Source organism: Candoia aspera, chromosome 1, assembly GCF_035149785.1.
Source record: "Candoia aspera isolate rCanAsp1 chromosome 1, rCanAsp1.hap2, whole genome shotgun sequence".
Lineage (NCBI taxonomy): Eukaryota > Metazoa > Chordata > Lepidosauria > Squamata > Boidae > Candoia > Candoia aspera.
The window spans coordinates 248,167,250-248,191,220 of record NC_086153.1 but is presented as its reverse complement, the minus strand read 5'-3'; the positions used below and the strand labels follow the sequence as shown (position 1 = coordinate 248,191,220).

General features: G+C 39.6%; 1 protein-coding gene across 3 annotated transcripts in view; it reads left to right on the top strand.

The window, feature by feature from the left end:
- Positions 1 to 23,971, top strand: part of DENND2B (DENN domain containing 2B) — a 158,242-nt gene that overhangs the window by 50,256 nt on the left and 84,015 nt on the right. For all 3 annotated transcript variants that reach the window (XM_063289443.1, XM_063289446.1, XM_063289444.1), the window contains one exon: positions 19,503 to 19,607. In XM_063289443.1, coding sequence (XP_063145513.1) covers positions 19,528 to 19,607 — 80 coding nt within the window. In that variant the 5' untranslated portion in view covers positions 19,503 to 19,527. The remainder of the gene's footprint in view (positions 1 to 19,502; positions 19,608 to 23,971) is intronic.

The window sequence follows — 23,971 nt, the reverse complement described above, 5'->3', positions numbered from 1 at the left end:
AGATATAGTAGCCATGCAACATAAAGAATTACCCTTTCTTTCTTTCTGTTTAGTTTGCCCTCTTTGTTTCTCTTATGTTCATTACTGAGAGAGATTTGTTACTGAAGGTACTTTTCTTTTTCTTGGTGAAATTTTTATAGCCAATCTTATACTCAGCAGATTACCTCCACAAAAGCAATGTAATAAAAAGAAATCAGTGCACTCCAAATCCTGTTTTCTCATAAGTACTGTAAATTCTATTTCTGATAAGTTAAATGAGATTTGCTCCCTGCTGAGAATGGGAATGATAAAATTAATAAAGAAGATTAATGCTGAGTTTCTCCTATTTGTTCTTCTGATAATGGTTTGATCTGTGATTTCAGGCAACGAGTTCAGCATGCTTTGCTACCATCATCTATCACTCTTACTACATTCTTAAACCAATTTCCAACTTCATATATATTCATTTCATAATTTGGTGTCTTTAAATCAACAAATGCATAAAAATGTTGTTTCTTTCATTCAAACATTTCTTAATGACCTGATCAAAAGAGCAGAAGGTAAAGGCACCAGGCTGGAAACCCAGAGACAGTGAGTTCTAGTTCTGCCTTAGATATGAAAGCTGGCTGGATAACTTTAGGCCAGTCATTCTTTCTCAGCGCAACTCAACTCACAGGGTTTTTGTTTTGGGGAAAATAGGAGGAAGAAGAATTATGTTCCCCTCCTTGAGTTATTTATAAAAATAATAAAGGCAGGATTAAAAAATCTAAAAAAAAAGTCTATAAACCTCTATCCATATCTCCAGTTCATTATCACCTTTGGCACCTTTTTAGTCAGAATTCTGCCAAACTCCTTTCCAGGGAGACTTAACAAACTAATTCCCTTGTAATTTCTGCATTCACATTTTCTACTTTTCTTTTTATAAAGGGGAACAATAAAAGCTTCTTCCTGTTGTCAGGCACAGATACAATATATACATATTTTATTTATTTATTATTCAAATTTTGCTACCACCCATCTCCCCCAAAAGAGGGACTCTGGGCAGTTTACAATAAAATAATTTGTTTCATGTATATACATATACATTAAATAAATCACATAGTCACTCCATAAGCAAGTAAAAAATTTCCCAGAACTCCAAAAAGGCGACATTTTTGTAGGAGAACAAGCCCCACTCTTTCTGCTGTGCCTTACTGAAATTACTGTGGACACCCTTGGAGCCTGTGCTTGAGTGAACTCCCACCCCTCATTGGTCTCTCATGGAACCCATCAAGTTTTCATGGAACCCCCTGTGTTCCACATAATACTGTAAAAAACCTGGCTTTAACATTTCTCCAGTTACACATCAACACCTACAAATATAGCATGTTCACCTTTCTCACAGCATTTATGACTTCCTTTTGATTAGTCTTTTCTTGGATGGTAGCATTTATAGCATTCAATTCCCTTCTTGAATATCACCATTATTTGATACAAAACTCTTAAGATACTCCTTTCAGCATTTCCTTCATTTCAGAGACCCAAGAATGAATAAGAATAGCAGCTGTTTGGTGAGTATTTGTTTCAACGTCTGCTTGATTCAAACAAGCGGTATAAACTTCAGACTATCCATACATACACATGACAAAAGTATGAATGTAAATCTAAAAGCGTGATTGATTTGCTTGCATATGATAAATGACTAAGAAAATTAATAAAGGATAAACAGATGATAAGATGTTCTGAATATAAAAGTGACCAGAGAGAATGCAAAGCAATTGTAATGGAAATAAAAAATTGGATGTGGGTGAAGAAGGGTGAATGAGGCACCTCCACCTTAATCGATAGAAGTAAAAATAAAAGTGATGAAATGATTTGGGAAGAACTGAAGTATTAGATGTCTTACTTTAAGATTGTTTTCTCTTTTTGTGAGGGTTTAATTACGGATTTAATTTAACTTAGTAGTTTTTAAAAGAAGAGTATAAAAATATTCAGAGGAAGGAATATCAATGGCTATTTACCTGGATGGTTGTGTTTCCTCCCCTCTCACCTTGCCCAGTGAAAACAGCATATGTTGAATATCAGTTGCTAGGAAGCACAGCAAAAGCATGCTGTTACCCTTAACCTGGTCAAGCTCTTTTTTAATAAATCTGATTGATCAGTATATTACATTGAATTCTGGACCATATCTACTTGATCCAGTAGCGCTCCTATGCTCTCATGTTGGAAATTGACTCTTCTCGCAACAGAGGGGAAGAGGGTCTGCCCTTTGCTGGACCTGGAGTCTCCTACAAACTAGAACTGGTAGCTATGGAGGTCACCCACCCCCTCCCCCCAAAAAAAGAAATGGTAGATTACAGTTTTCTCCTGATAGGAGGTAGGTCATCTCCTTAGATAACCATATTAGTTTTCTTGTCTTGTGATGTGTAATAGCCTCAACAGAATTCCATGCTATGAGCCAGATTGCAGTGAGAGATGGAGGGAAGTATGAACTGAGGGAGAAGAAAGAAGAGATAGAGGACAAAACATGTCTTCCTGACTTGGGCCATGTGTGAGCTGAAACCATGACTATTGAGTATGGTGACCTTAAATACATTGGATATTAGCTGGTTATTCATTTTCGAGCTGAATGTATGGTGACACTTTGGTGCTTTTAAAGTACCATATAACCCAGGATTCCATCAACAAAACCTTCTATATAAACCTACCAGGGCATTTTCAAAAGTAAGCTACTATATTTGAGTTGCACATCATATTTGTATTAAAGTTGATATTAGATATAGATTGTTTTAAATCATGAGGTCTCATGTGAGAAAGACTGAATAGTGGATAGTTTGCACAGCTAGACTGATGTTGGTCCTCTAAAGACGAACTAAAATCCTGAATTTCAGAAAGGATACGATTAATTAAGATTTTTCTTTCTTTTCTTTTCCTTTTTCTTCCTCTATTTTAAATTTGGAGTTATTTAAATGTTACGATTTCATTGTTGTTAAGAGCTTTTTCTAGATAGAGAGCAGAATAAAAAATAAATTGAAATTTTGATAAATTTACCATCTGCAGATGTGTTGAGAACTGTTTTGATTCTGATAATAACATACCATGTAAGGTTGCTGACTGACTTCAAATTTCTTGCTTTTGCTTAAAGCTTTCAGGGCAAGGTTGAAATTCATTCAAGCTTAGAATAACCTTTGTTAAGATACAGTCTAAGAAAAAAAAATTGGTCTGATTTGTTTGAGAGATGAAGTCTTGAACTTCTTTAGGAGGAGCTTGTTAAAAAGATTGGAAAGAAGAAATGAGAGAAACATTCATATACAGCAAAAAAGGAAGGCCTGTGGGGACTCAGTTTAGATCTATGATTTATTTGATTCTGGAGATGGCATTGCAGAGGACTAAGTGCAGAGAAAAGCCTATGTTCCTAAGAATCTGAAATGCAAAGGTGAAAACAACTGATACACGTCTTTCCAGTGGTTTGACAAGGCTAGTGGATTGCCAGGAATCTCTTATTAGCTCTCACTTTCCCATTTGTGGTCATAAGCTTTTGCCAAAAGTATCTGAGAATTCAAGGCAAACATTCTGGTTGATAATGCATTCTGCCTAGCCAAACATATTATAGAAGGCCTTTTCTTTTCCCACCATTCCAGAGTGATATTTGAGTTTCCTATGAACTGCTGTGCTAGAGGGCCCACACTCCTAGTGCAGCCTGGAGGGCAGTGTCATTTTGTGGATTACTGCTAAGTAATGTGGGTTTTCACATTCTCCCCTGTTATTCTTACATGAAAGATATTTATATTGGCTTGGGTAGCAAGTAAAAAAAAACGAAGTTCATTTTCTGGACCCTTTGATTTCTTTTTTATCTCCATGTATATATATATATAGGGAAATATTTTTAGACAGGAAAAAGGCCTAGATCCCAATTCACTCAATATTTCTCAATCCATACATAACTTTCTGGACCAATCCTGATCTTGATCTACAAAGCAGTAAATGTGTTCGTGAGCCAATGTTCCAAGAATGTCAGCTGAGTTAATTTAGTTTTGTTTGTTTGAAGTAGTCTATATTTTAATATGAAGTGAATGCATGAACTAAAGAATTTATTTTAAAGATCCCTGCTGTCCTATTAAAAAACCTGGAAGAAAAATCTATTATGAAATGCCTCTTCACATGTATGTATGCCTTTTATTCATATATTCCTTTTGCTGGTTATTAATATTACTTCTGCTGTTTATTAATCAAAACATTGCAGAGACTCAGCTCATTAAATGCTTAAGAGCTCTTGCTGTCCTGTCTTTTGTGACATAATCCAGGGTATGACAGACAATTGGCCATTTTGCAAAAATGTCTTTCATGTCACAGCCAGAGTCTCACAGTTCTAGGGAGGCCAGGCAATAAACACAAACGAGAAGCTGACTGAAAATGTAATTCATGTTTTTATAAAATCTGCATGGTGAAAAATGTATAATGGTAAATAAAGGTAAATAAGGAAACATATTTCTAAATACAGATATGGTTAGCTAGTCTGTTCCTTTTTTAAGTAATGAGACTTGCGTAATGTGATATGCAGGATATATTATTCTGCATTTGTACAATATGACAAATTATAATTTATAGAGATGCATGTGCCCTTAATGATAAAGTATCTTAGAATTACATATACAGGTAGTCCTCAACCTATGAGCATTTGGTCGGTGACTGTTCCAAGTTACAACTTGGAAAAGGATAACTCTGCCATACATCAGAAAATCTCAGAAACTACCAACAGACTGTCACAACCACATGGCATCACCGTAGTACATAAACCAACTAAAACTCTTCAAAACATCCTAAGTAACCCAAAAGACCCAGTAGCCCAAGAAGAAAAAACAGGAGTTATCTACAACATACAGTGCAAAGACTGTAACAGCCACTATGTAGGACAGACAGGCAGAAGACTAGCAGAGCGCATCCACGAACACCAACTGGCAGTCAGAAGACACGATGAGAACTCCTTAGTCTCACAACACATGGACAGACTCAACCATAGTTTCAACTGGGAAACTGTGAGCATCCTAAACCGAGCCAAATCCAAAAACACCAGAGAATTCCTGGAAGCCTGGCACTCAGACAAAGCAGCCATTAAATACACACAGAGGTAGACTTTTACACACCATTCAAAAGAGACAATAGAAAAGCCAAAAGACCAGGACACCTCCTCACCAGCAATCAACACCCAGATATGCAAAAATCAACACTAGGATTAACACCAGATGAACCATCAAACAGCACAATATACCCTAATCAGGGAACTATTAACTCAGTCAGTCAACCAAGCAGCCCAATCAAAGAACTCCCAAGGAGAGAACAACACCCCCACCAACACAAGCAGGGCAAGCCACAGTATATAAACTAAGAGCAAGGCCCACTCCCTCTTTGCACTGAAGATGTTGCTTAGTCTGGCCATTAAACGTCTGCAAGAAAACAACAAGGCTCAGAGAGCACCAAGGACTCCACAGTTACAATTGCGCTGAACAAATGTTGGTTACAACTGGTCCTTGGAGTTCGGGTCATCCCAGCACCCCCGCAGTCACATGATCATGATCTGGGTGCTTGGCAACGGGTTTGCACTTACAACTGGTTGCTAAGTGCCCTGCGATCATGTGATCACTATTTGCAACATTCCCTGCTGGCTTCCACAGAAAGTCAGTGGGGAAGCTGGCAGGGAAGATGGGGTGTCTTCCCCACCCATGCACCCTCCACAGCCCCATTGCACTTGCTTCTGCTGGCCACTCACGCACCCCCACACATCCTCCCTGACCCATGTCATGACTCTTGCATACCCTCTCCGCTCCTCTTGTGCACTCCCTTGCACCCTCCCCAACCCATGCAGCAACTCTTGTGCACCCTCCCAATCCTCCCATGCCGTGACTCTCACTCATCCTCCCCGACCCTCCCTGCACCATGCCTTTTGTGCCCTCTTCGCAGCCTCACACCCCTTCCCCAACCCACATTGTGACACACACTCTCAAGCACCCTCCCCAACCTGCGCTGCACATCTTGCGTACCTCCTTGCGCTCTTGCACACCCATGCTGTAACTCTCATGCATCTTTGCCCACTATCTTGACCCACATGATGACTCTCACGCACCCTCGACCCTCCCTGACCTGCGCTGCACCTCTTGCACACCCACTTGCACTGGTGCGCACCATCCCCAACCTGCGCTGTGATTCTCATGCATTCTTGCGCACCCTCCCTGACCCGTGCAGTGACTCTTGCTCACCCCTGTGCACCCTTTCTGACTTGTGCTGCAACTCTCATACACCATCCCCAACCCGCGTGGCGACTCTCGCACACCCTGCCTGACCTGCTCTGAGTCTCTTGTGCACCCTCGCATACTGTCCCCAACCCACATGGCAACTGTCATGCACCCCTTTGCCGACCCTCACCATGCCTCTCGTGCGCCCTTGTGCACCACGCCCAACCTCCACAGCACCTCTCACACACCCCCTTGCACCCTTGAGCACCCTCCCCAACCCTCCCCTGCACCGCTGCACATCCCCTTGTTCCCTCCCCCACCCAGTAGCAGCCACTTATCTGCCTGCTGGCCTGGGACTTGCAACTTCCTGCCGGCTTCCCCACTGACTTTGGTTGGGGGAAGCTGGCAGGAAGTTGCCTCGCCTAATGACTGTGAGATTCAGTTACTGACGGCAACTGGGACTGCAGGGATTGCTGTTGCTAAGAGATGTGGTCGCATTTGAAGACCGCATCACTTAGTGACAGAATTCTGGTCCCATTTGCCATCGTAAGTTGAGGACTACCTGTATAAATAAGCATACCCACTCCCCTCTTTAAATCCCATGTAATTGACAAGAGTTAGAAACCGGGGTTCAATTTATTTTGAATATATTCTTAGTTTGTCTTTACAAATAAATCATAAATTAAAGTAAGTCCTATAACCAAAACAAACCAGGAAAAGAATCCAGGCCCAGGGTCTGAATTTGATTGAAATTAAAATCTTTCACTAGGCTATATTGAACTGTCATTTCTGGTTTGCATGTAATAGCAAACCCTGATCAAATTGGCATTTACCAATAGACTCTCCAAAATAACCCTTTTGTCATTTGCATAAACTGCCATGGTGAAGGAAAAGGCTCCCCACAACTGATTACAGCATTGCCCCAGAGCGTAGAAAACTTGGAATAGTCTTAGTTTTATCCTTTACACTAGCTCATTGTTTCTAATTTCTTCAGCCTAAGCGCTTGTAAGATGATGCTTTTGTGAACTGTCTTTGCTGACTGTTCTGCATAATGACTATTTTCTTTTATGGAAAAGTCTAGAAAGTAATAATTTACTACTTTTTTTAAAAAAAAGAGCTTGGTTTTCATTAAAAGGAATCACACCTTCCCTGGGCTCAACCTCCAGTACTTAGCTGCATTGTATTCAAATAGTGGCATTGTTGTTCCTTCTGATTATCCCTTTTCCTTTGCAAACATCTCTCAACTGACCTGCCTGAAGTTTGGCATGGATTTTCCTCATGCCATGGAGCATTTTTGCTGTAGACTTCATCACAGTCTGTCTCACAACAACAGTTTAAAAGTATGTTTCAGTGTTGAAAATCTCTGCACCCCAATTTCTGTGGCACATTTTATCATTTCATAATAGTCTTACAATTTTGCAAATGTCTTGTTTTGATTAAAAAAAACAACACAAACATTAGTCATTTAGCCATTTAGCCATTTAGCCATTTATGTTTTTTTCCATGCTAAACAATGCAAGAACAGAGCCCAGTTTTCCCAAATCACACTCTGCCACTGGGAACTAGTTGCAATGGACACTTCTGGACTGATCGGCTGTGGGGTGGGAGCCCAGAATCAAGGCCTGACTCTGAAGCTCTGTATATGCTTGATTTTCTTTTTAATCTGGGGATGGATAAGATTAAACAGTGCCAACTGTTTTATAATTTTAAATTGTTTAAATTTGACCTATTCAATTTTACACAATTGTAGATTCTTATGCCAGTTCAACACAGGAATATCTTCTAATGTTTAGTAGTAAAGAAGAGCTGAGATCCATAGTTACACAGCAGTCATGAACATGAGCCTTCTGAAATACATTTTGTGCCTTGCAGTTACATTTTGTCAGTCTTGATTAATAATAAACAAATGTGGAATGACAGTAGTGTATAGATAGTCCTTGTTTAGTGACCACAATTGGAACTGGCAACTTGGCCGTTAAGCGAAGTGGTCACTAAGTGAAACTGCAACTCTGCTTATAATCCTACTTCAGCTTTCCTTTGCTTTACAGACCTGCAAAGGTTGTAAATGTGAAGATTGACTGCAAAGCTACTTTTTCATCGTCGTCATAACTGAATGGTCGCTAAATGAGGCAGTTGCTAAATGAAGGCTACCTGTAGTTCCATAGGCTACCATTACTTTAGAAGCAACTGAGCTAAGTGCAGTGTGGTTCTTAAATGTGTTGTTTTGGCCACAAATGTTAGGGTGTTTAAAATTCTAGATAGTTTGGAATTATCCAACTCAACTGTCCTGTGCTAGTTTTCTGAAAACAAGCCTGGAAAATGGCATGACAGGAATTATAGGAAATACACTCCCTTGGCGAAAAAGAGTAAATTAGAGAAGCAAAGGACTTAAGAGACCCTACATGGAGAACAAATTTTGTTTCCTCATCAGCCAATTCCCGATAAGCATGACCATCATACTTTTAAGCATAATGTTATGGAGTTGCCCAGTAATCCTCCCTCTTTGGTTGCAAATGGTGCTTGAAAAATCAATATTATTCTGGATAAAACTTGGCATGTTTTCTTTCAAAATATTGTTCTAGGCTTGGTTTAAAAGACAACAAAAAAAGTGAAATCTTCCTCATTCCCAGAAATTCTGCTGCTAGAGAGCAGATCTGACTGCCAAGCAAATTATCCTCCATAAAAGAAAAAGGCCTTCTCTAGGAATTAAAACCTGATTGTGAGGACATAGGTCCTTAGGATGGGCAGTCAGATATGTAGAAATCACTCCGCAGAGAACCTTTGGATGGAGCTCTTAGAATTTCTGGTTTTGCTTAGTGTTTAATAAATTGAGGACTGCTTAAAAATACTGTATTTTTTGCGAAGATATAGTCTGTGTGTGTGTGTATATAAACATTCCTTTACTGCTGATCATCATTAAAACGAATGTCTGTTTTAATAGAAAGGGTTATAACAACACATGTTCTTTCTGTGTTTTAACTGAAGATTTGTTATGGTATTTGCTGCAGTTAGATATTTGAAAATGTATTATTTTAACTAGATGTTTTGAACACAGTTTAACTATTATTTTCATAATTTGATGCTAAATTTTACTGTTTGCATGATAACCATCCTTGAAAAGACACTGGTTTTGAAAAGTAGCCAAGAAAAGTTAAAAAAAAAAAAAGGAACGTATAAGCATGATTGGATCTGTTAGGATTTACTTATTTACTTATTTATTTATAAAATGTATAAACCACTCTGATCTATCACAGCTTTGGGGGCTTACAAAATGCACAACAGAAAATACAAAGGTTCAAAGCCTAAAAAAGAAGAGTCTGGAGAAACAACATCTGCTAAAAACCAAAACACCGCACAGAGGTGAAGCCAGAACTTTTCCTTTTAGGACTGATGGATACACAGTTAGAAAAAAGCCCTGGAAGATTATTTCAGTATATGATTACTGCTGCGAGATTACTATATGCACAAAGATGGAAAGATCTGGCATTCCCCACCATGGAGGAATGGTTGGTGAAATTGACAGAACTTCCTGGGATGGACAAACTGACTTTTTTGATTACAGAAAGGACAATATCTACATTTATTGGTGACTGGAAACCCCTTATGGACTTTTTGCGTGAAAATGAAAAAAATGAACTTGTGATTTATGGTTTTGATGACCAGACAGGATAGATTATAGAAAGAAGAGTGTTATGATGTAACTTTAGAGAGAGAGGTTAAAATATAATTGTACTTATAACTGCTGTGAAGACTATTGGAAACCACTTCTTTATATCTTTCTTTATATCTTTCCCTTTTTTTCTACTTTCTTCTACCTTCTCTTATTACACTTTTAGCTTTTTTCTGTTATTTCTCTTTTCTGTTTTCTCTGTTCTATTTTAGTTTGTATTAGTTCTTATTATTGCTGTTAAAACTTTCAATAAAAGTTATATTTAAAAAATAAAACACCACACAGAGGTCCATCATCCACTCTGACCCAAGGCTTGGGGAAAAAGCCAGTCCTTGGTGCTCATTTAAATGTCAGGATAGGGGCCATACAAATCTCAGGGGGAATGTTGTTCCTGAGGGCAGGCACCATGACTGAGAACCCATTTTAGATTTTGAAGTGAAAAGTGGTAGTAATAAGTCACATTTTGTTGATTTTGGAGAGAAGAGAGGGAGAGAGCATTTTAGTAACTCATAATATTTGTTATTTGTTCCCTTTTGCTGCTCTGAACTGACCCCCCCCCCCCCCACCAACTATGGCTTATCTGGGCATTACAGTATAACAACTGTAGGAAATATTCTAAAGGGTGATATTTGCTAGAGGCAAGTGATAATAGCTATTGTTTCACACATTGAAGCCATGTGATATTAAGGTGTCAGAAGTATTGCTATTCTATCTTTTAAGGTTGCAAGATATTTGGCAGCTGTATTGTAATAATTGCAGTAGACTGCAAATCTGCTGCAAATAATTACTTGAAGTTATTAACAACTGATTTAATACTTTTGTGCCGCAGTTTGTAGAATAACGGTTCAGTTCACCTAATGGCATGCTGAATATGACATACTGGATGTTTCTAATTCATAATATAAATGGCATTGCATTGCATTGCGTTGCGTTGCATTATAGTAGGAAATTAAATGGCAATTGCAATGCAATTAAATTCTACTGTAATTTGATTTACTATTCAAACTACAATAGAATTTAATCCTGCTAGTAAATGATGCTGCTAAAGTAACTGATTTTCTTAGATAAATAGGATTGTGTGTGTGTGTATGTGCAAACATAGATATATGCACACACAACTATATATGCGTAATCACACATGCATATTCACAAAAAGAAGAGTTAAAATATATCATTATTTATGCATGGTATGTATATGTGTGCTGACACAATATTTGAATAGGATTCCAAATGGTCTTTTATTTAGTTTTTTGGTTTGATGGTGTTTATGGGTGGGAGGATGAGTAGGAAGCAAGAGTACTAAAATACTGAAAATACTGTTTACTCAAATGTGTTATATAAAATTATAAAATAGTAATAATTGCTTTATTTTACATTATTACATTATTATTACAATTTTACTGTATAATTTGCATTGACCTTATTGTAATATACTTTATGGTAACCACTTAAAATACATAAACATATGTATGCATCCATCTATACACAGTTTCTGCTACTTTTCTCCATTCCAGACAAGATAGGCCTTCAGAAGTCTCTATGGTGGCAGATAGGGAGGAAGAAAAATCTTGTAAGATTTATGATAGTATCTGTTAATTTTGGAGGGATTCCACAGAGTGCTTTGTTTCATTCACATTATCATTAGATTTACATCAAGGCGTAGGAGCATGCAAATTCCATTTTGAATTTGTTAGCATAACTGCTCCATAGTTGTGTATAAAGCAGGTTATGACATTCACTTTATCATTTTGAATAGTATATTCCAACAGTGGACATCTTGTGAAAATTCTAAACTGTCTGATTCACTTGATGAGCAAGAAAATCTAATTTAGCCTTGGTTTTCCCTCAGCTGTGGAACAGCCTGACTTAAAAATTGGGAGGGAATGCCCAGCTCTAGACTTGCAGTGGGGAAAAATGAGTGCTTTCAAGAAACAATCGACAGGAGGAATGCAGTCCCTTCCTGCTGACCATTCTTCACAGAATTGCCACATCTCTTTGGAACTCGCTCAGGAGTTGTTGTTGTTGTTAGTTGACGTTAAGTCATTTACGAGTCATGACGACCCTATGTATAACAGAATGAAATGCTGGACAGCTTCCTGAAAAAAGCAAGTGCCTTTCATGTTGTCTTCTCAATCAAATGGTGATGTCTTTGAAGCATTACCTGTGCTTTACTGAAGAAAGTAATGTTGTGGGAGGTGTGGGGGAAGGGGCAGGCAAGATGGGAAATGCAGAATGAATGCATAATAAATGTCTCATATGGCAGCATTTAATGGATCCTAAAGAATCTAATGAAGTAAAGCAGACTCAGCCACACTAGGTAGACCAGTCCAAGAAATCAACTCCACAGGAAGGTTAAAACTATTTTTATTGAGATTGGGTATAATAGCAGAATCTTGCAAGTCTGATTGTTCTGTATGTCCCCCTTCTTATAATTCAGTAAATTAGGGAGACACCTGCCTGAGCTGCTTCCAGAAATTATCTGGACATTCTGGACTTAAAAAATGTTTTATTTCTTGTCACCTTGGCAATAGAGCTTGCATGTCTCTGTCAAGGTCATCTTCCTTACTCTCTACAGTAGAACTTGATGCTGACCTAGAATATATTTATTTGTAGAAAGGTTTTTATCAGATTATTCCATAGATAAACTGACTAAAAAGGAGGCCCTGCTATATCAATAATTTGCAGCACTTTGGGATTAGCTCTAGACAAGATTGATCTCATGATGTTTTCTGCTTCTGGGAGCTGAGCTGATTTATTTCTAATGTTTTATTAGAATCTCAGGGAAATCTGAAACTTCCTTTGCATTAATGTATTTGCAATCTTGTTGGCACAGGCAGGAATGTTTGCCTCACCCCATTTCTCAGCTCTGATCTCAAGCCAGTCATTACTTTCTCCCCAACCCAGACATTCAGTTTCCTCTTCCTGGATCTTGTGTCTTGTAAGCATTGTTTAGTATTTTGCTCCATTCTCACAAAAATCTCTCCTAGCATCATGCAACCACAATGATAGTTTTTGGGAAAAGCATCTGGTCGCAATATGCCAACTTCTTATTATTTCAGCTTCACAACTCATGGTGGCTTTTAGATGCCACAGTGGGATGGTAGTAAAGCCACTGGGAATCTGTGATTTCTGCTTCAACACAATAAGGCCCTATAGGTAATAAACGGTTAGTTGGATTTCTAGGCACTATTCTGTAGGAGCAGTATGTGTGAATGAAAGACTGAAACAGAACAAAAACACAGTGCAAGTGCAAATTCACACATCCTACATTTGCATTGTGCTTATTAATACAGGTCCATGACTAGAATTTCCTTTTCCAGTTCTAAAATACACATGGACTACTACAGGTGCAATTAGTTTCCTTTAATCTCTTTCTCTCCTTCCTCTACTTCTCAGGGATACATATAAATAGTAAGAAACCTCAGTTCTTCCCGCTTTCATATTTTTTTCTCTCTTCTGTCTCTGAACTTTTTCTAATTTAGTAAAATAATACTTGATTGAGTAAAGTGTCATTATAATGAACTAGCAAAGGGTCATGAGAGTTCATGGGGGAGTGGGTGGGAGGAAACTGGGAAGGGATGAGGGCTGTAGGTCCCTTGGCTTCATTGCTTTCTATTCTTTCCACCTCATACAACCCAGATGACTTTTCCTCTTCCTAAAGTCATGAAGTAACTATACCTGCTCTAAAATGTTTAAAGTGAAAGATACTGGGCATTACAGACTGTTCAACACAGGCATCATTTAATTTAAATTGGGGGTAGATGTAATAGAATATAAAATTTTATTTTATTTTTTTACTTTTATCCCGCCTTTATTATTTTTATACATAACTCAAGGCGGCGAACATACCTAATACTCCTTCCTCCTCCTATTTTCCCCACAACAACAACCCTGTGAGGTGAGTTGGGCTGAGAGAAGAGAGTGACTGGCCCAAAGTCACCTGGCTGGCTTTCATGCCTAAGGCGGGACTAGAACTCTCATACCATGCCTGACTGGCTCTTGGGCTGAGAGAGAGGGACTGGCCCAAGGTCACCTGACTGGTTTTCATGCCTAAGGTGGGACTAGAACTCTCAGTCTCCTGGTTTCTAGCCTGTTGCCTTACCTGTAGTAACTTAGACTCTTGGTGGTTTTGTGATGTCAAGGTGTTTTCTGTCCAGGAGCATCTATAGGAGAGTTTTAAAAAGTCAAGATGGCGGTCATGACTGAATGAATCCCCATTCCCTTTTTACGTACTTCACGTGTAAAAAGGGGTAAGGTCTTAGTCACACAGGTGTGGCACCATTTTGACATTTTTGATACCCCTCTCTGTAAATGTCCCTGCTTCTGTCATTTTACTCTGGATTGCTCAGGATAGTCCAGTATATTTAATTAATTTATTTCAAACTGTGTTACCCCTAACTTTGATAAACAGGCCTAAATTGCTAGACCCTGCCTAGAGATGAATTTACAGACTGCACTAAGCCAAGATTTGCTTAACTAGTATATCACATGCTCATGCAACATGCCAAGATAACCCAAACAAACCACAGAATGGCTTAGAGTGTTGTGTGAATCAGGTAACAGAAAACTAGGAATGATGAAGAAACCTGAGAGAAGCATAAATTTCCAATACAGTAACAAACTCCATACACTAGCAGAGCTCTTCCTTCAAAGTTTTGGCTTTGGTTGAGGCCCAGCATTCCAGGGAACATTTTTTTCTGAAGTTTGGAGGCAATTGATGTAGATACTTTGATGAAGTTTGAATGGAAACCAATCAGAAGTTGGAAGCTGTAGCTGGATTTTGCAGTATTTTGGGGATTTATTTGAATTTGTATAAAGGAAGCTGTAATGTAACCCTCTCTGTAGATAATGCTTCTATTAGACCCAGAACTATGAGGGTTAATGAGGATGTACATTCCAAGCTATTGGTTAGAGCTAGCCATATTATTCCCAGAAAAAGGCACTATATATTCAACTGGGGGGGGGGCAACTTGCCAGCAACATTTTTGGTACATTTCTCAAAGCTTGGCTTCTTCACTTTTGATTAAAAATTTTCTTATAAAATAAAACCTGAAAAATTGTAAAGGCACTGAGAAGTGACCACTGTGTAATGTGAGTAACTTTACCAGATTATGAAATTTGATTACTGAAAATACTCTTGAAGCAGCAGATTTTTTGATGAAGGTAATTAGTCTCCCTACAGTTAGTGCTAATTGATTTGTCTCTGTGGGGTATAAGCCATTTTCAATCAGCCTTTTACAAAAATAAAAATGATCTGAAATGAACTGTAATATGTACTTTATAAGACTATTTTTATTTCTACCAACTAGAACAATTTTATCATTCTTTCTGAAAAAGCAGAAATGTATAGATTCTTTTTCAGAATTAAGTCTTCCATCTGAAGAAACTTCATTTGGTTTAGAATATTAAATCTCCAAACTCTTTTAGAAGGTGTACCGTATTTTTGAGATTTGAACCTACTTGAAATGAGCAGCCATAATTACAATTTGTGGAATTTTTGCTTCATTTTATTCACACTGCCTGTTAGCTAAGGAAGGCATACTTCTGCCTTATATGTGGTCCTACTAGATAAATTTGCATGGGTTAGTTTAAAACATCTGACCTATAAGTGAAGTGCTGTCAGTTTGAGTGATCCAGACTGTGTCTTCATTTCCAAGTACAAGTAGTCCTCGACTTATGACAGCCATTGGGACCAGAATTTCCATCACAAAGCAATGCAGTTGTAAAATGTGACCTCATCGCTTAGTGACGGCAGTCCCTGCAGTCCTGGTTGCTGTTGTTAACTGAATCACATGGTCATTAGGCGGGGCAACTTCCTGCCGGCTTCCCATAACCAAAGTTAGTGGGGAAGCCGGCAGGAAGTTGCAAGTCTCAGGCCGGCAGATAAGTAATGACTGGTGCCAGGTAGGGGAGGGAGCAAGGGGGTGCATAGGGGTATGGTGTGGGTGCATGAGAGGATTGGGGAGGGTGAGCGAGGGTGCATGGGGGTACTGGGCAGCCTCTCAGATTTATTGTGAGCTTCAAATGATAAGCTCTGTGTAAACTTCCTGACCTTCCTGGAGGAAGAGTTGGGTGGAAATACGTTCAGTAAATGCGATCCCTGTGGAAGGTAATGGCAACCCACCCCAGTATTCTTGCCGTGAAATATGTTCAGACTAAATGCGATCCCTGGGGAAGGTAATGGCAACTCACCCCAGTATTCTTGCTGTGAAAACTAAATGGATCGGTACAACCAGAGATATGTCGGTATTCAACTAGCCCCAGATGTGATGATGCAGCTAGCTCAAAGCCGAAAGGACGGCTAGCAGCCGATGGTGCTGGTGGTGAACGGCGAATCCGACGTTCTAAGGAACAACACGCCATTGGAAGCTGGAATGTAAGATCTATGAGCCAGGGCAAATTGGATGTGGTTATTGGTGAGATGTCAAGATTAAAGATAGACAGTTTGGGCGTCAGTTCTATGAGGATCTGCAGCACCTACTGGACAACACGCCTAAAAGAGATGTTATTTTCATCACAGGAGACTGGAATGCTAAGGTGGGCAGTCAAACGACACCTGGAATTACAGGTAAGCATGGCCTGGGAGAACAAAACGAAGCAGGACATAGGCTGATAGAATTTTGCCAAGACAACTCACTCTGCATAACAAACACTCTCTTCCAACAACCTAAGAGACGGCTTTATACATGGACTTCACCAGATGGACAACACCGAAATCAGATTGACTACATCCTTTGCAGCCAAAGGTGGCAGACATCTATACAGTCGGTAAAAACAAGACCTGGAGCTGACTGTAGTTCAGATCACGAACGTCTTCTTGCACAATTTAGGATCAGACTAAAGAGATTAGGGAAGACCCACAGATCAGCTAGATATGAGCTCACTAATATTCCTAAGGAATATGCAGTGGAGGTGAAGAATCGATTTAAGGGACTGGACTTAGTAGATAGGGTCCCGGAAGAACTCTGGACAGAAGTTCGCAACATTGTTCAGGAGGCGGCAACAAAATACATCCCAAAGAAAGAGAAAACCAAGAAGGCAAAATGGCTGTCTGCCGAGACACAAGAAGTAGCCCAAGAAAGAAGGAAAAGCAAAAGGCAACAGTGATAGGGGGAGATATGCCCAATTAAATGCACAATTCCAGAGGTTAGCCAGAAGAGATAAGGAATTATTTTTAAACAAGCAATGTGCGGAAGTGGAAGAAGACAATAGAATAGGAAGGACAAGAGACCTCTTCCAGAAAATTAGAAACATCGGAGGTAAATTCCAGGCCAAAATGGGTATGATCAAAAACAAAGATGGCAAGGACCTAACAGAAGAAGAAGAGATCAAGAAAAGGTGGCAAGAATATACAGAAGACCTGTATAGGAAGGATAACAATATTGGGGATAGCTTTGACGGTGTGGTCAGTGAGCTAGAGCCGGACATCCTGAAGAGTGAGGTTGAATGGACCTTAAGAAGCATTGCTAATAACAAGGCAGCAGGAGACGACGGCATCCCAGCTGAACTGTTCAAAATCTTGCAAGATGATGCTGTCAAGGTAATGCATGCCATATGCCAGCAAATTTGGAAAACACAAGAATGGCCATCAGATTGGAAAAAATCAACTTATATCCCCATACCAAAAAAGGGAAACACTAAAGAATGTTCAAACTATCGAACAGTGGCACTCATCTCACATGCCAGTAAGGTAATGCTCAAGATCCTGCAAGGTAGACTTCAGCAATTCATGGAGCAAGAATTGCCAGATGTACAAGCTGGGTTTAGAAAAGGCAGAGGAACTAGGGACCATATTGCCAATATCCGCTGGATAATGGAAAAAGCCAGGGAGTTTCAGAAAAACATCTATTTCTGTTTGATTGACTATTCTAAAGCCTTTGACTGTGTGGACCATAACATATTGTGGCAAGTTCTTAGTGATATGGGGATACCAAGTCATCTTGTCTGCCTCCTGAAGAATTTGTATAACGACCAAGTAGCAACAGTAAGAATAGACCACGGAACAACGGACTGGTTGTTGAGGAATCCAAGGCTGGAGTTAAAATCGCTGGAGGAAACATTAACAATCTCAGATATGCAGATGATACCACTTTGATGGCTGAAAGCGAAGAGGAACTGAGGAGCCTTATGATGAAGGTGAAAGAAGAAAGTGCAAAAGCTGGCTTGCAGCTAAACCTCAAAAACACCAAGATTATGGCAACCAGCTTGATTGATAACTGGCAAGTAGAGGGAGAAAATGTAGAAGCAGTGAAAGACTTTGTATTTCTAGGTGCGAAGATTACTGCAGATGCTGACTGCAGTCAGGAAATCAGAAGACGCTTAATCCTTGGGAGAAGAGCAATGACAAATCTCGATAGAATAGTTAAGAGCAGAGACATCACACTGACAACAAAGGTCCGCATAGTTAAAGCAATGGTGTTCCCCGTAGTAACATATGGCTGCGAGAGCTGGACCATAAGGAAGGCTGAGAGAAGGAAGATCGATGCTTTGGAACTGTGGTGTTGGAGGAAAATTCTGAGAGTGCCTTGGACTGCCAGAAGATCAAACCAGTCCATCCTCCAGGAAATAAAGCCAGACTGCTCACTGGAAGGGATGATATTAAAGGCAAAACTGAAATACTTTGGCCACATAATGAGAAGACAGGACACCCTGGAGAAGATGCTGATGCTAGGGAGAGTGGAGGGCAAAAGGAAGAGGGGCCGACCAAGGGCAAGGTGGATGGATGATATTCTAGAGGTGACGGACTCGTCCCTGGGGGAGCTGGGGGTGTTGATGACCGACAGGAAGCTCTGGCGTGGGCTGGTCCATGAGTCACGAAGAGTTGGAAGCAACTAAACAAATAAACAACAACAAATGTTCAGTAAACAGTATTTTAATGTGGAGAATATTTATGCATTCATACTCTAGCTGCATATAGTATACAACAGGGAGCTAGTGCCATTATCATTCAGATGTGTATTGATGATATGTGTATCTGGATTCAGATTAGTTAATACCTGTAATTGCTTCTTACCAAAGTGAAACAGTATGTTTAAATAAAGTGTTAACTTCACTGCATTTCCAACAATGTAAATGCAATGAAGTCATTTGCAAAATGTTATTTCCTGTTCAAAAGGAAGCAATCTAAAAATCTATTGAAAAATTATTCTAGTTCTGATTTAATAAGAAAAACTGGAAACCAGGATAGTGATTCTGTTCTTCTTAACGTCTTTCTCTGGGTTTGAGCTACATTCTCTGGCTATAGTAAGTCAGATTCTGAAGAATGCTAGTTTATAATTCATGAGTTGGTTTTCTAGTACATATAGCCTTTTCTGTCCCACATGGTTCCCATGGCCACCAGTGGGGCTGGCAAAATTAGTGAGGAAGCAAAGTTTACTGTATAAGCCTAATCCAGGCACCCCTTTACAAATCAAAATCACTAGTGTACGTTTCTTCTTAGTTTACAATTCCTAGCTTGTTTGGGAATATCTTCTCTAGTTTAGTTTTAAGCTTAGTCTTACTCAAGCTGTTATAGAATGGAAAATGTGGCTAAAGTCTCTCTGTCACTCTTTTCTTACCTTTTTTAGACAGGTTGGTGAACATCTCTAATCAGTTACAGACACATTCAACAAGCTTGTTTTGGGTTTCCTTCTTCTCCCACCCAGGTTTCCAGATTTAGAGAGAGCAGAAATGACCATGACTGCCAACAAGAATGCCAATGTCACCAAGAGAGCAGGAGGAAATAAGGTATCTCGGGATACTCTAGAACGGTAAGTGTAAAATGCAAATGCTGCAGTTGTTCTGGTCTGATGTTTTGTCAGCGTTTCTTATGTTTGTTTTTACAAGTGATGGCTGTATTTTTCTTCCAACAATGTTATAATTCTAACAGAATTGCTGCCTTTAAAAGATATTTAACTATGATTTGATATTAGAATTTAGGGACAGTTATGGCTATCTCTGCCATTAGTGTAATTTGTATACAGTATCTCAGCCATTAGTTTCTAGCAAGTAATTAGGTGCTCCCTCTAGACTTGTACAGTGCATATCTGACAGGGCAAGATTTGATTTGATTATGTGCTGTCAGGTCAGTGTCAACTCCTAGCAACCACGCGGATAGATTTTCTCCATGACAATCTGTCCCTAACGTGGCCCTGCAGGTCTCCCAGCGGTGCACTCGTTGCCACTGCAACTGACTCCATCCACCTTGCTGGTGGCCACCCTCTTCTTCTCTTTCCTTCCACTTTTCCCAGCATTAGAGCCTTCTCCACACAGCTGGGTCTTCATATAATGTGTCCAAAGCAGGATAAACTGATTGCCAAGGCAAAGTACCTGTAAGGTAAAGGTAAAGGTTTCCCTTGACGTAAAGTCCAGTCGTGTCCGACTCTAGGGGGCGGTGCTCATCTCCGTTTCAAAGCCTTGGAGCCAGCGTTGTCCATAGGACACTTCCGGGTCATGTGGCCAGCATGACTCACGGAACGCCGTTACCTTCCCGCCGAAGCGGTACCAATTAATCTACTCACATTTGCATGTTTTCGAACTGCTTGGTGTGCAGAAGCTGGGACGAGCAACGGGAGCTCACCCCGCCGCGCGGTTTCGAACCGCCGACCTTCCGATCGACAGCCCAGCGGTTTAACCCGCAGCGCCACCGCGTCCCTGTACTCAGGTACTAAATAGAGGCAGCTTAATATTGGAGAGTGAGTCAAACTGAACAGATTATTTTCCTGAATATTTTCTTCCCAGTCAGTAGAAATTGAGACAAAAACAAGACAGACATCAGAATGTTTGTGAAATTTGTCCTTTTGTAGTTGCTGGTGGTTATAACAGTACATGTAGCCCTAGCTCACATTAATGACCTTTTGAAATTATGATGATGTTTTAAAAAACAGCTTTGCGACCAATCCTTGCATTTACAGCTGTTGCAGCATCCTGTGGTCACATGATTGCCATTTGGGTGCTTTGCAACTGGCTTCCAAGAAGCAGAGTTAATGGAGAGTGTGGAAGTAAAATTGCAAGTCATGGCCATGTGATGTCTTGCTTAACGACCGAATGGGAAGTGATGTTGTGAGTCTGTCGCAGTCACATGATTTTCCTCTTAGTGACCACGGAGCTTAGTGACAGAATTGCCAGCCCCAGTTGTGGTCACTAAGCAATGACTACCTGTAAATCTTACTTGAACAGGCTTGGTGACTACTAATGCCTTCAAGAGTAAGTTATAGGAGCTGGACATACAGAGTCTGTTGAAAGAAATGTAATATTAAGATTAAGAGTTTAGTAACTCAATAAATTCATATGAAAAGCATTCAGGGAAACTGTTCCTTACTCTGTAATAACAGAAGCAGTTGGAGAGGGGAGGAGAAACAGTTCTGAGGTGTAATTGAAAACAGCAGCGAGAATGGGAAGCAAATAAGTGAAATCCATCCATTCTCCTGACAAGCATCAAACTAAAATTGGGATTGGTGGAGCAGTATCTGCTACATGTTGGAGACTTTACAAACACATGTGCCTTGGTATTCTCAGGCCTTTTCATTCATTCTTTCATAACACTAAATGGCATACTCGATAGAAAATGGCAACTAGCCTTGGATCTCTGCTAGATAGTAGATATCTGTGATACCTACACACATGTTTTTTACATTCATTTTGAATATTTTAAAAATACCATATATGAAGTGGGCCTGAATATTATTTGCTAGAAGTATATTAAAAGGAGGCAGAGTGACATAGCTTGGAGATCTGCTTTTGAAGATGTTTCACCAAGGGGGACCAGAGAAGGCCTGATGCTAAAGAAACAATTCAGTAAAAGAGGTTATTATAGTATGTAAGGCAGGGAGTTGAGAGTTTTGTAGGAGGAAAGCATCAAGATAAGCAGGTCTAAGTCTAAGCCCAGAAACAGCAAAGTACGGGACCATACTCACATGCCTATATGTGTAATGTCCTTTTTCCAGCTTTTGAACTCAGATGCTACTTCGTTTGGTTCACAGGTAAGACTAAAAAAGGAAATTGCCATAAAGCTAAAAACAGTAATAGACTAAAAGGAAAAAAACAGCATCAGTTTTTCAGAAGGGGATAAAATGTCTCAATAAGTAGGTAAAACCTTTCTGTGACACTACAGACACATACTGTACGTGGAATAGGGAGGTCTTCTGCATCCTGCTATCCTTCCAGATGTGATCTATAATCCCTAAAGTTCCCAAGTCCTGAGAGCTGTAATCGACTATATCTGGAAAGCATGAGAATTGAAAAAGCTAATCTATGTTAGTTTAACCAAGGTATATTGAATAAACTATAAGTGGCTGATTTTTCACAACACCCTTAGTCCTAAACCAGGGATAGACAACCTTTTTTAGACTTTGATGTTATAAGAACAAGCAGTGATGACAAAATGGCTGCAATGGGTAATTGAATTAATCACCAAATGACTGACATGCTAAGTCTCAAAACATCCAATTATCTAAAAGTGATCGAATTTTTGTGTGGCTCGAAGGCATTTCCACAAAGAAGTATGATACTAGAGGCTGGATTTTTGCATCCTGCTTTCTATATGTTATTTTTTATTCATATCTCTTCAAGAAGTGAAGTGGAGCAGAGAGCCTGGTAGGTACTCAAGGGAACTATCTGAAAGTGATACCTCCAGGCATTTTGTTTACCCTTGTATAAAATCATAGTTTACAAAGCATAATTGCTCAGTTCTCACAGAACACTGTGCCAAAACTGAACAAACCATTATAACTTAGAAGAAATCCAGTACTTATCTACTAGGTACATGCAGAGAAATTGGAAAAAGGGAACAGAGCATTTTTATATAATGGATAAAACTGAGTGGTAACCAATCATCTCTCATGTAGTGGGAGATCCAGGTATAGAAGGCAATAGAAATAGAGCCAAAAAGTAGCTATATCAGTAGCCAAATAAGGAAATTTCCAGTCCTGAGTGTCAGAATTTGAGAGCAAGCTTTGTTTGCATAGCTTGAAAGGAGTCCATCCAGTCTTTGGAGTGGGCTTTTACACAATAAATGTACTGTTGTGAAGGCTATGCAAGGAACTAAAAATCTTCTGAAGCTCCTTTGAACCAGCCCCCTTTGAAATGGAAATAGCCGTGTTCATATTTCTTCCTCTAAATAATTCAGTTTTGGCTTTGAAATTAAATTAAAATCAAGGTTAGAATTATAGTACAAAACAGAATCTGTGTTCATGGCAGAAAGCCTCATGTCCTTCTAAAGAATTTGTTTTTCTTGCCTTTAGCTTGTTTGAAGAGGGACATAGCTGTCAATTCTGTTGATGCTCAGATCTTGTTCAGAGAGATTTTTGACTCAGTTATGTTGCATCTTTCTTTTCAGACTCTGTCAAGATCTGTATAATAGAGAAAATTAGTGCAGAGGCAACTTTCCCTCACTTGGTGCCCTCCATACATATTATGCTTCAACTTCTATATATTTCAGTTGGCATGGCCTCTGGTTGGCAATTTGGTGAGTTGAAGTACAATACAATGGAATGGCATTAAGTGGGGTAGTGCTGAAATAGTTTTATACAAGCTTTTTGACTGCCTGCCTATCTTCATACTTCATGTAGCAACCAGTGGTATGATAAGGTCTAGTTGAATCACAGATCTAGATAACCTGCAACACAGGATGACTCAGGCTATGTGGACTTGCCAGAACTCAGCTGATAATTGTGAGACTGGCCAAATAGGAAAGAATCATTCATGAAATATCTAGGGCTAAGAGTGTTGGTATGCAGACCCCACGGATTAGGCAATAGTGACCATTCTCACATTGGAGGGATTTCTTCAGTAGGTGTTCTATACCATTAGCATCTGGGAAAATAGATGGAAGAGATCCTTGGGATCCTGAATCACACAACCCATTATCAAGCAGAATTGCAGATGATTGGAGAATTGTGTAATAGAAGAGGTGGAGCCACTGAACCATGAAAGACACAGAGCTTGGCCATTTCTAAATTCAAGGATAGACATGTAGCCTCACTTCCTTCCTTCCTTCCTTCCTTCCTTCCTTCCTTCCTTCCTTCCTTCCTTCCTTCCTTCCTTCCTTCCTTCCTTCCTTCCTTCCTTCCTTCCTTCCTTCCTTCCTTCCTTCATTTCATCAGTTTATATGGCCACACTCAACTTGCAAATTCTG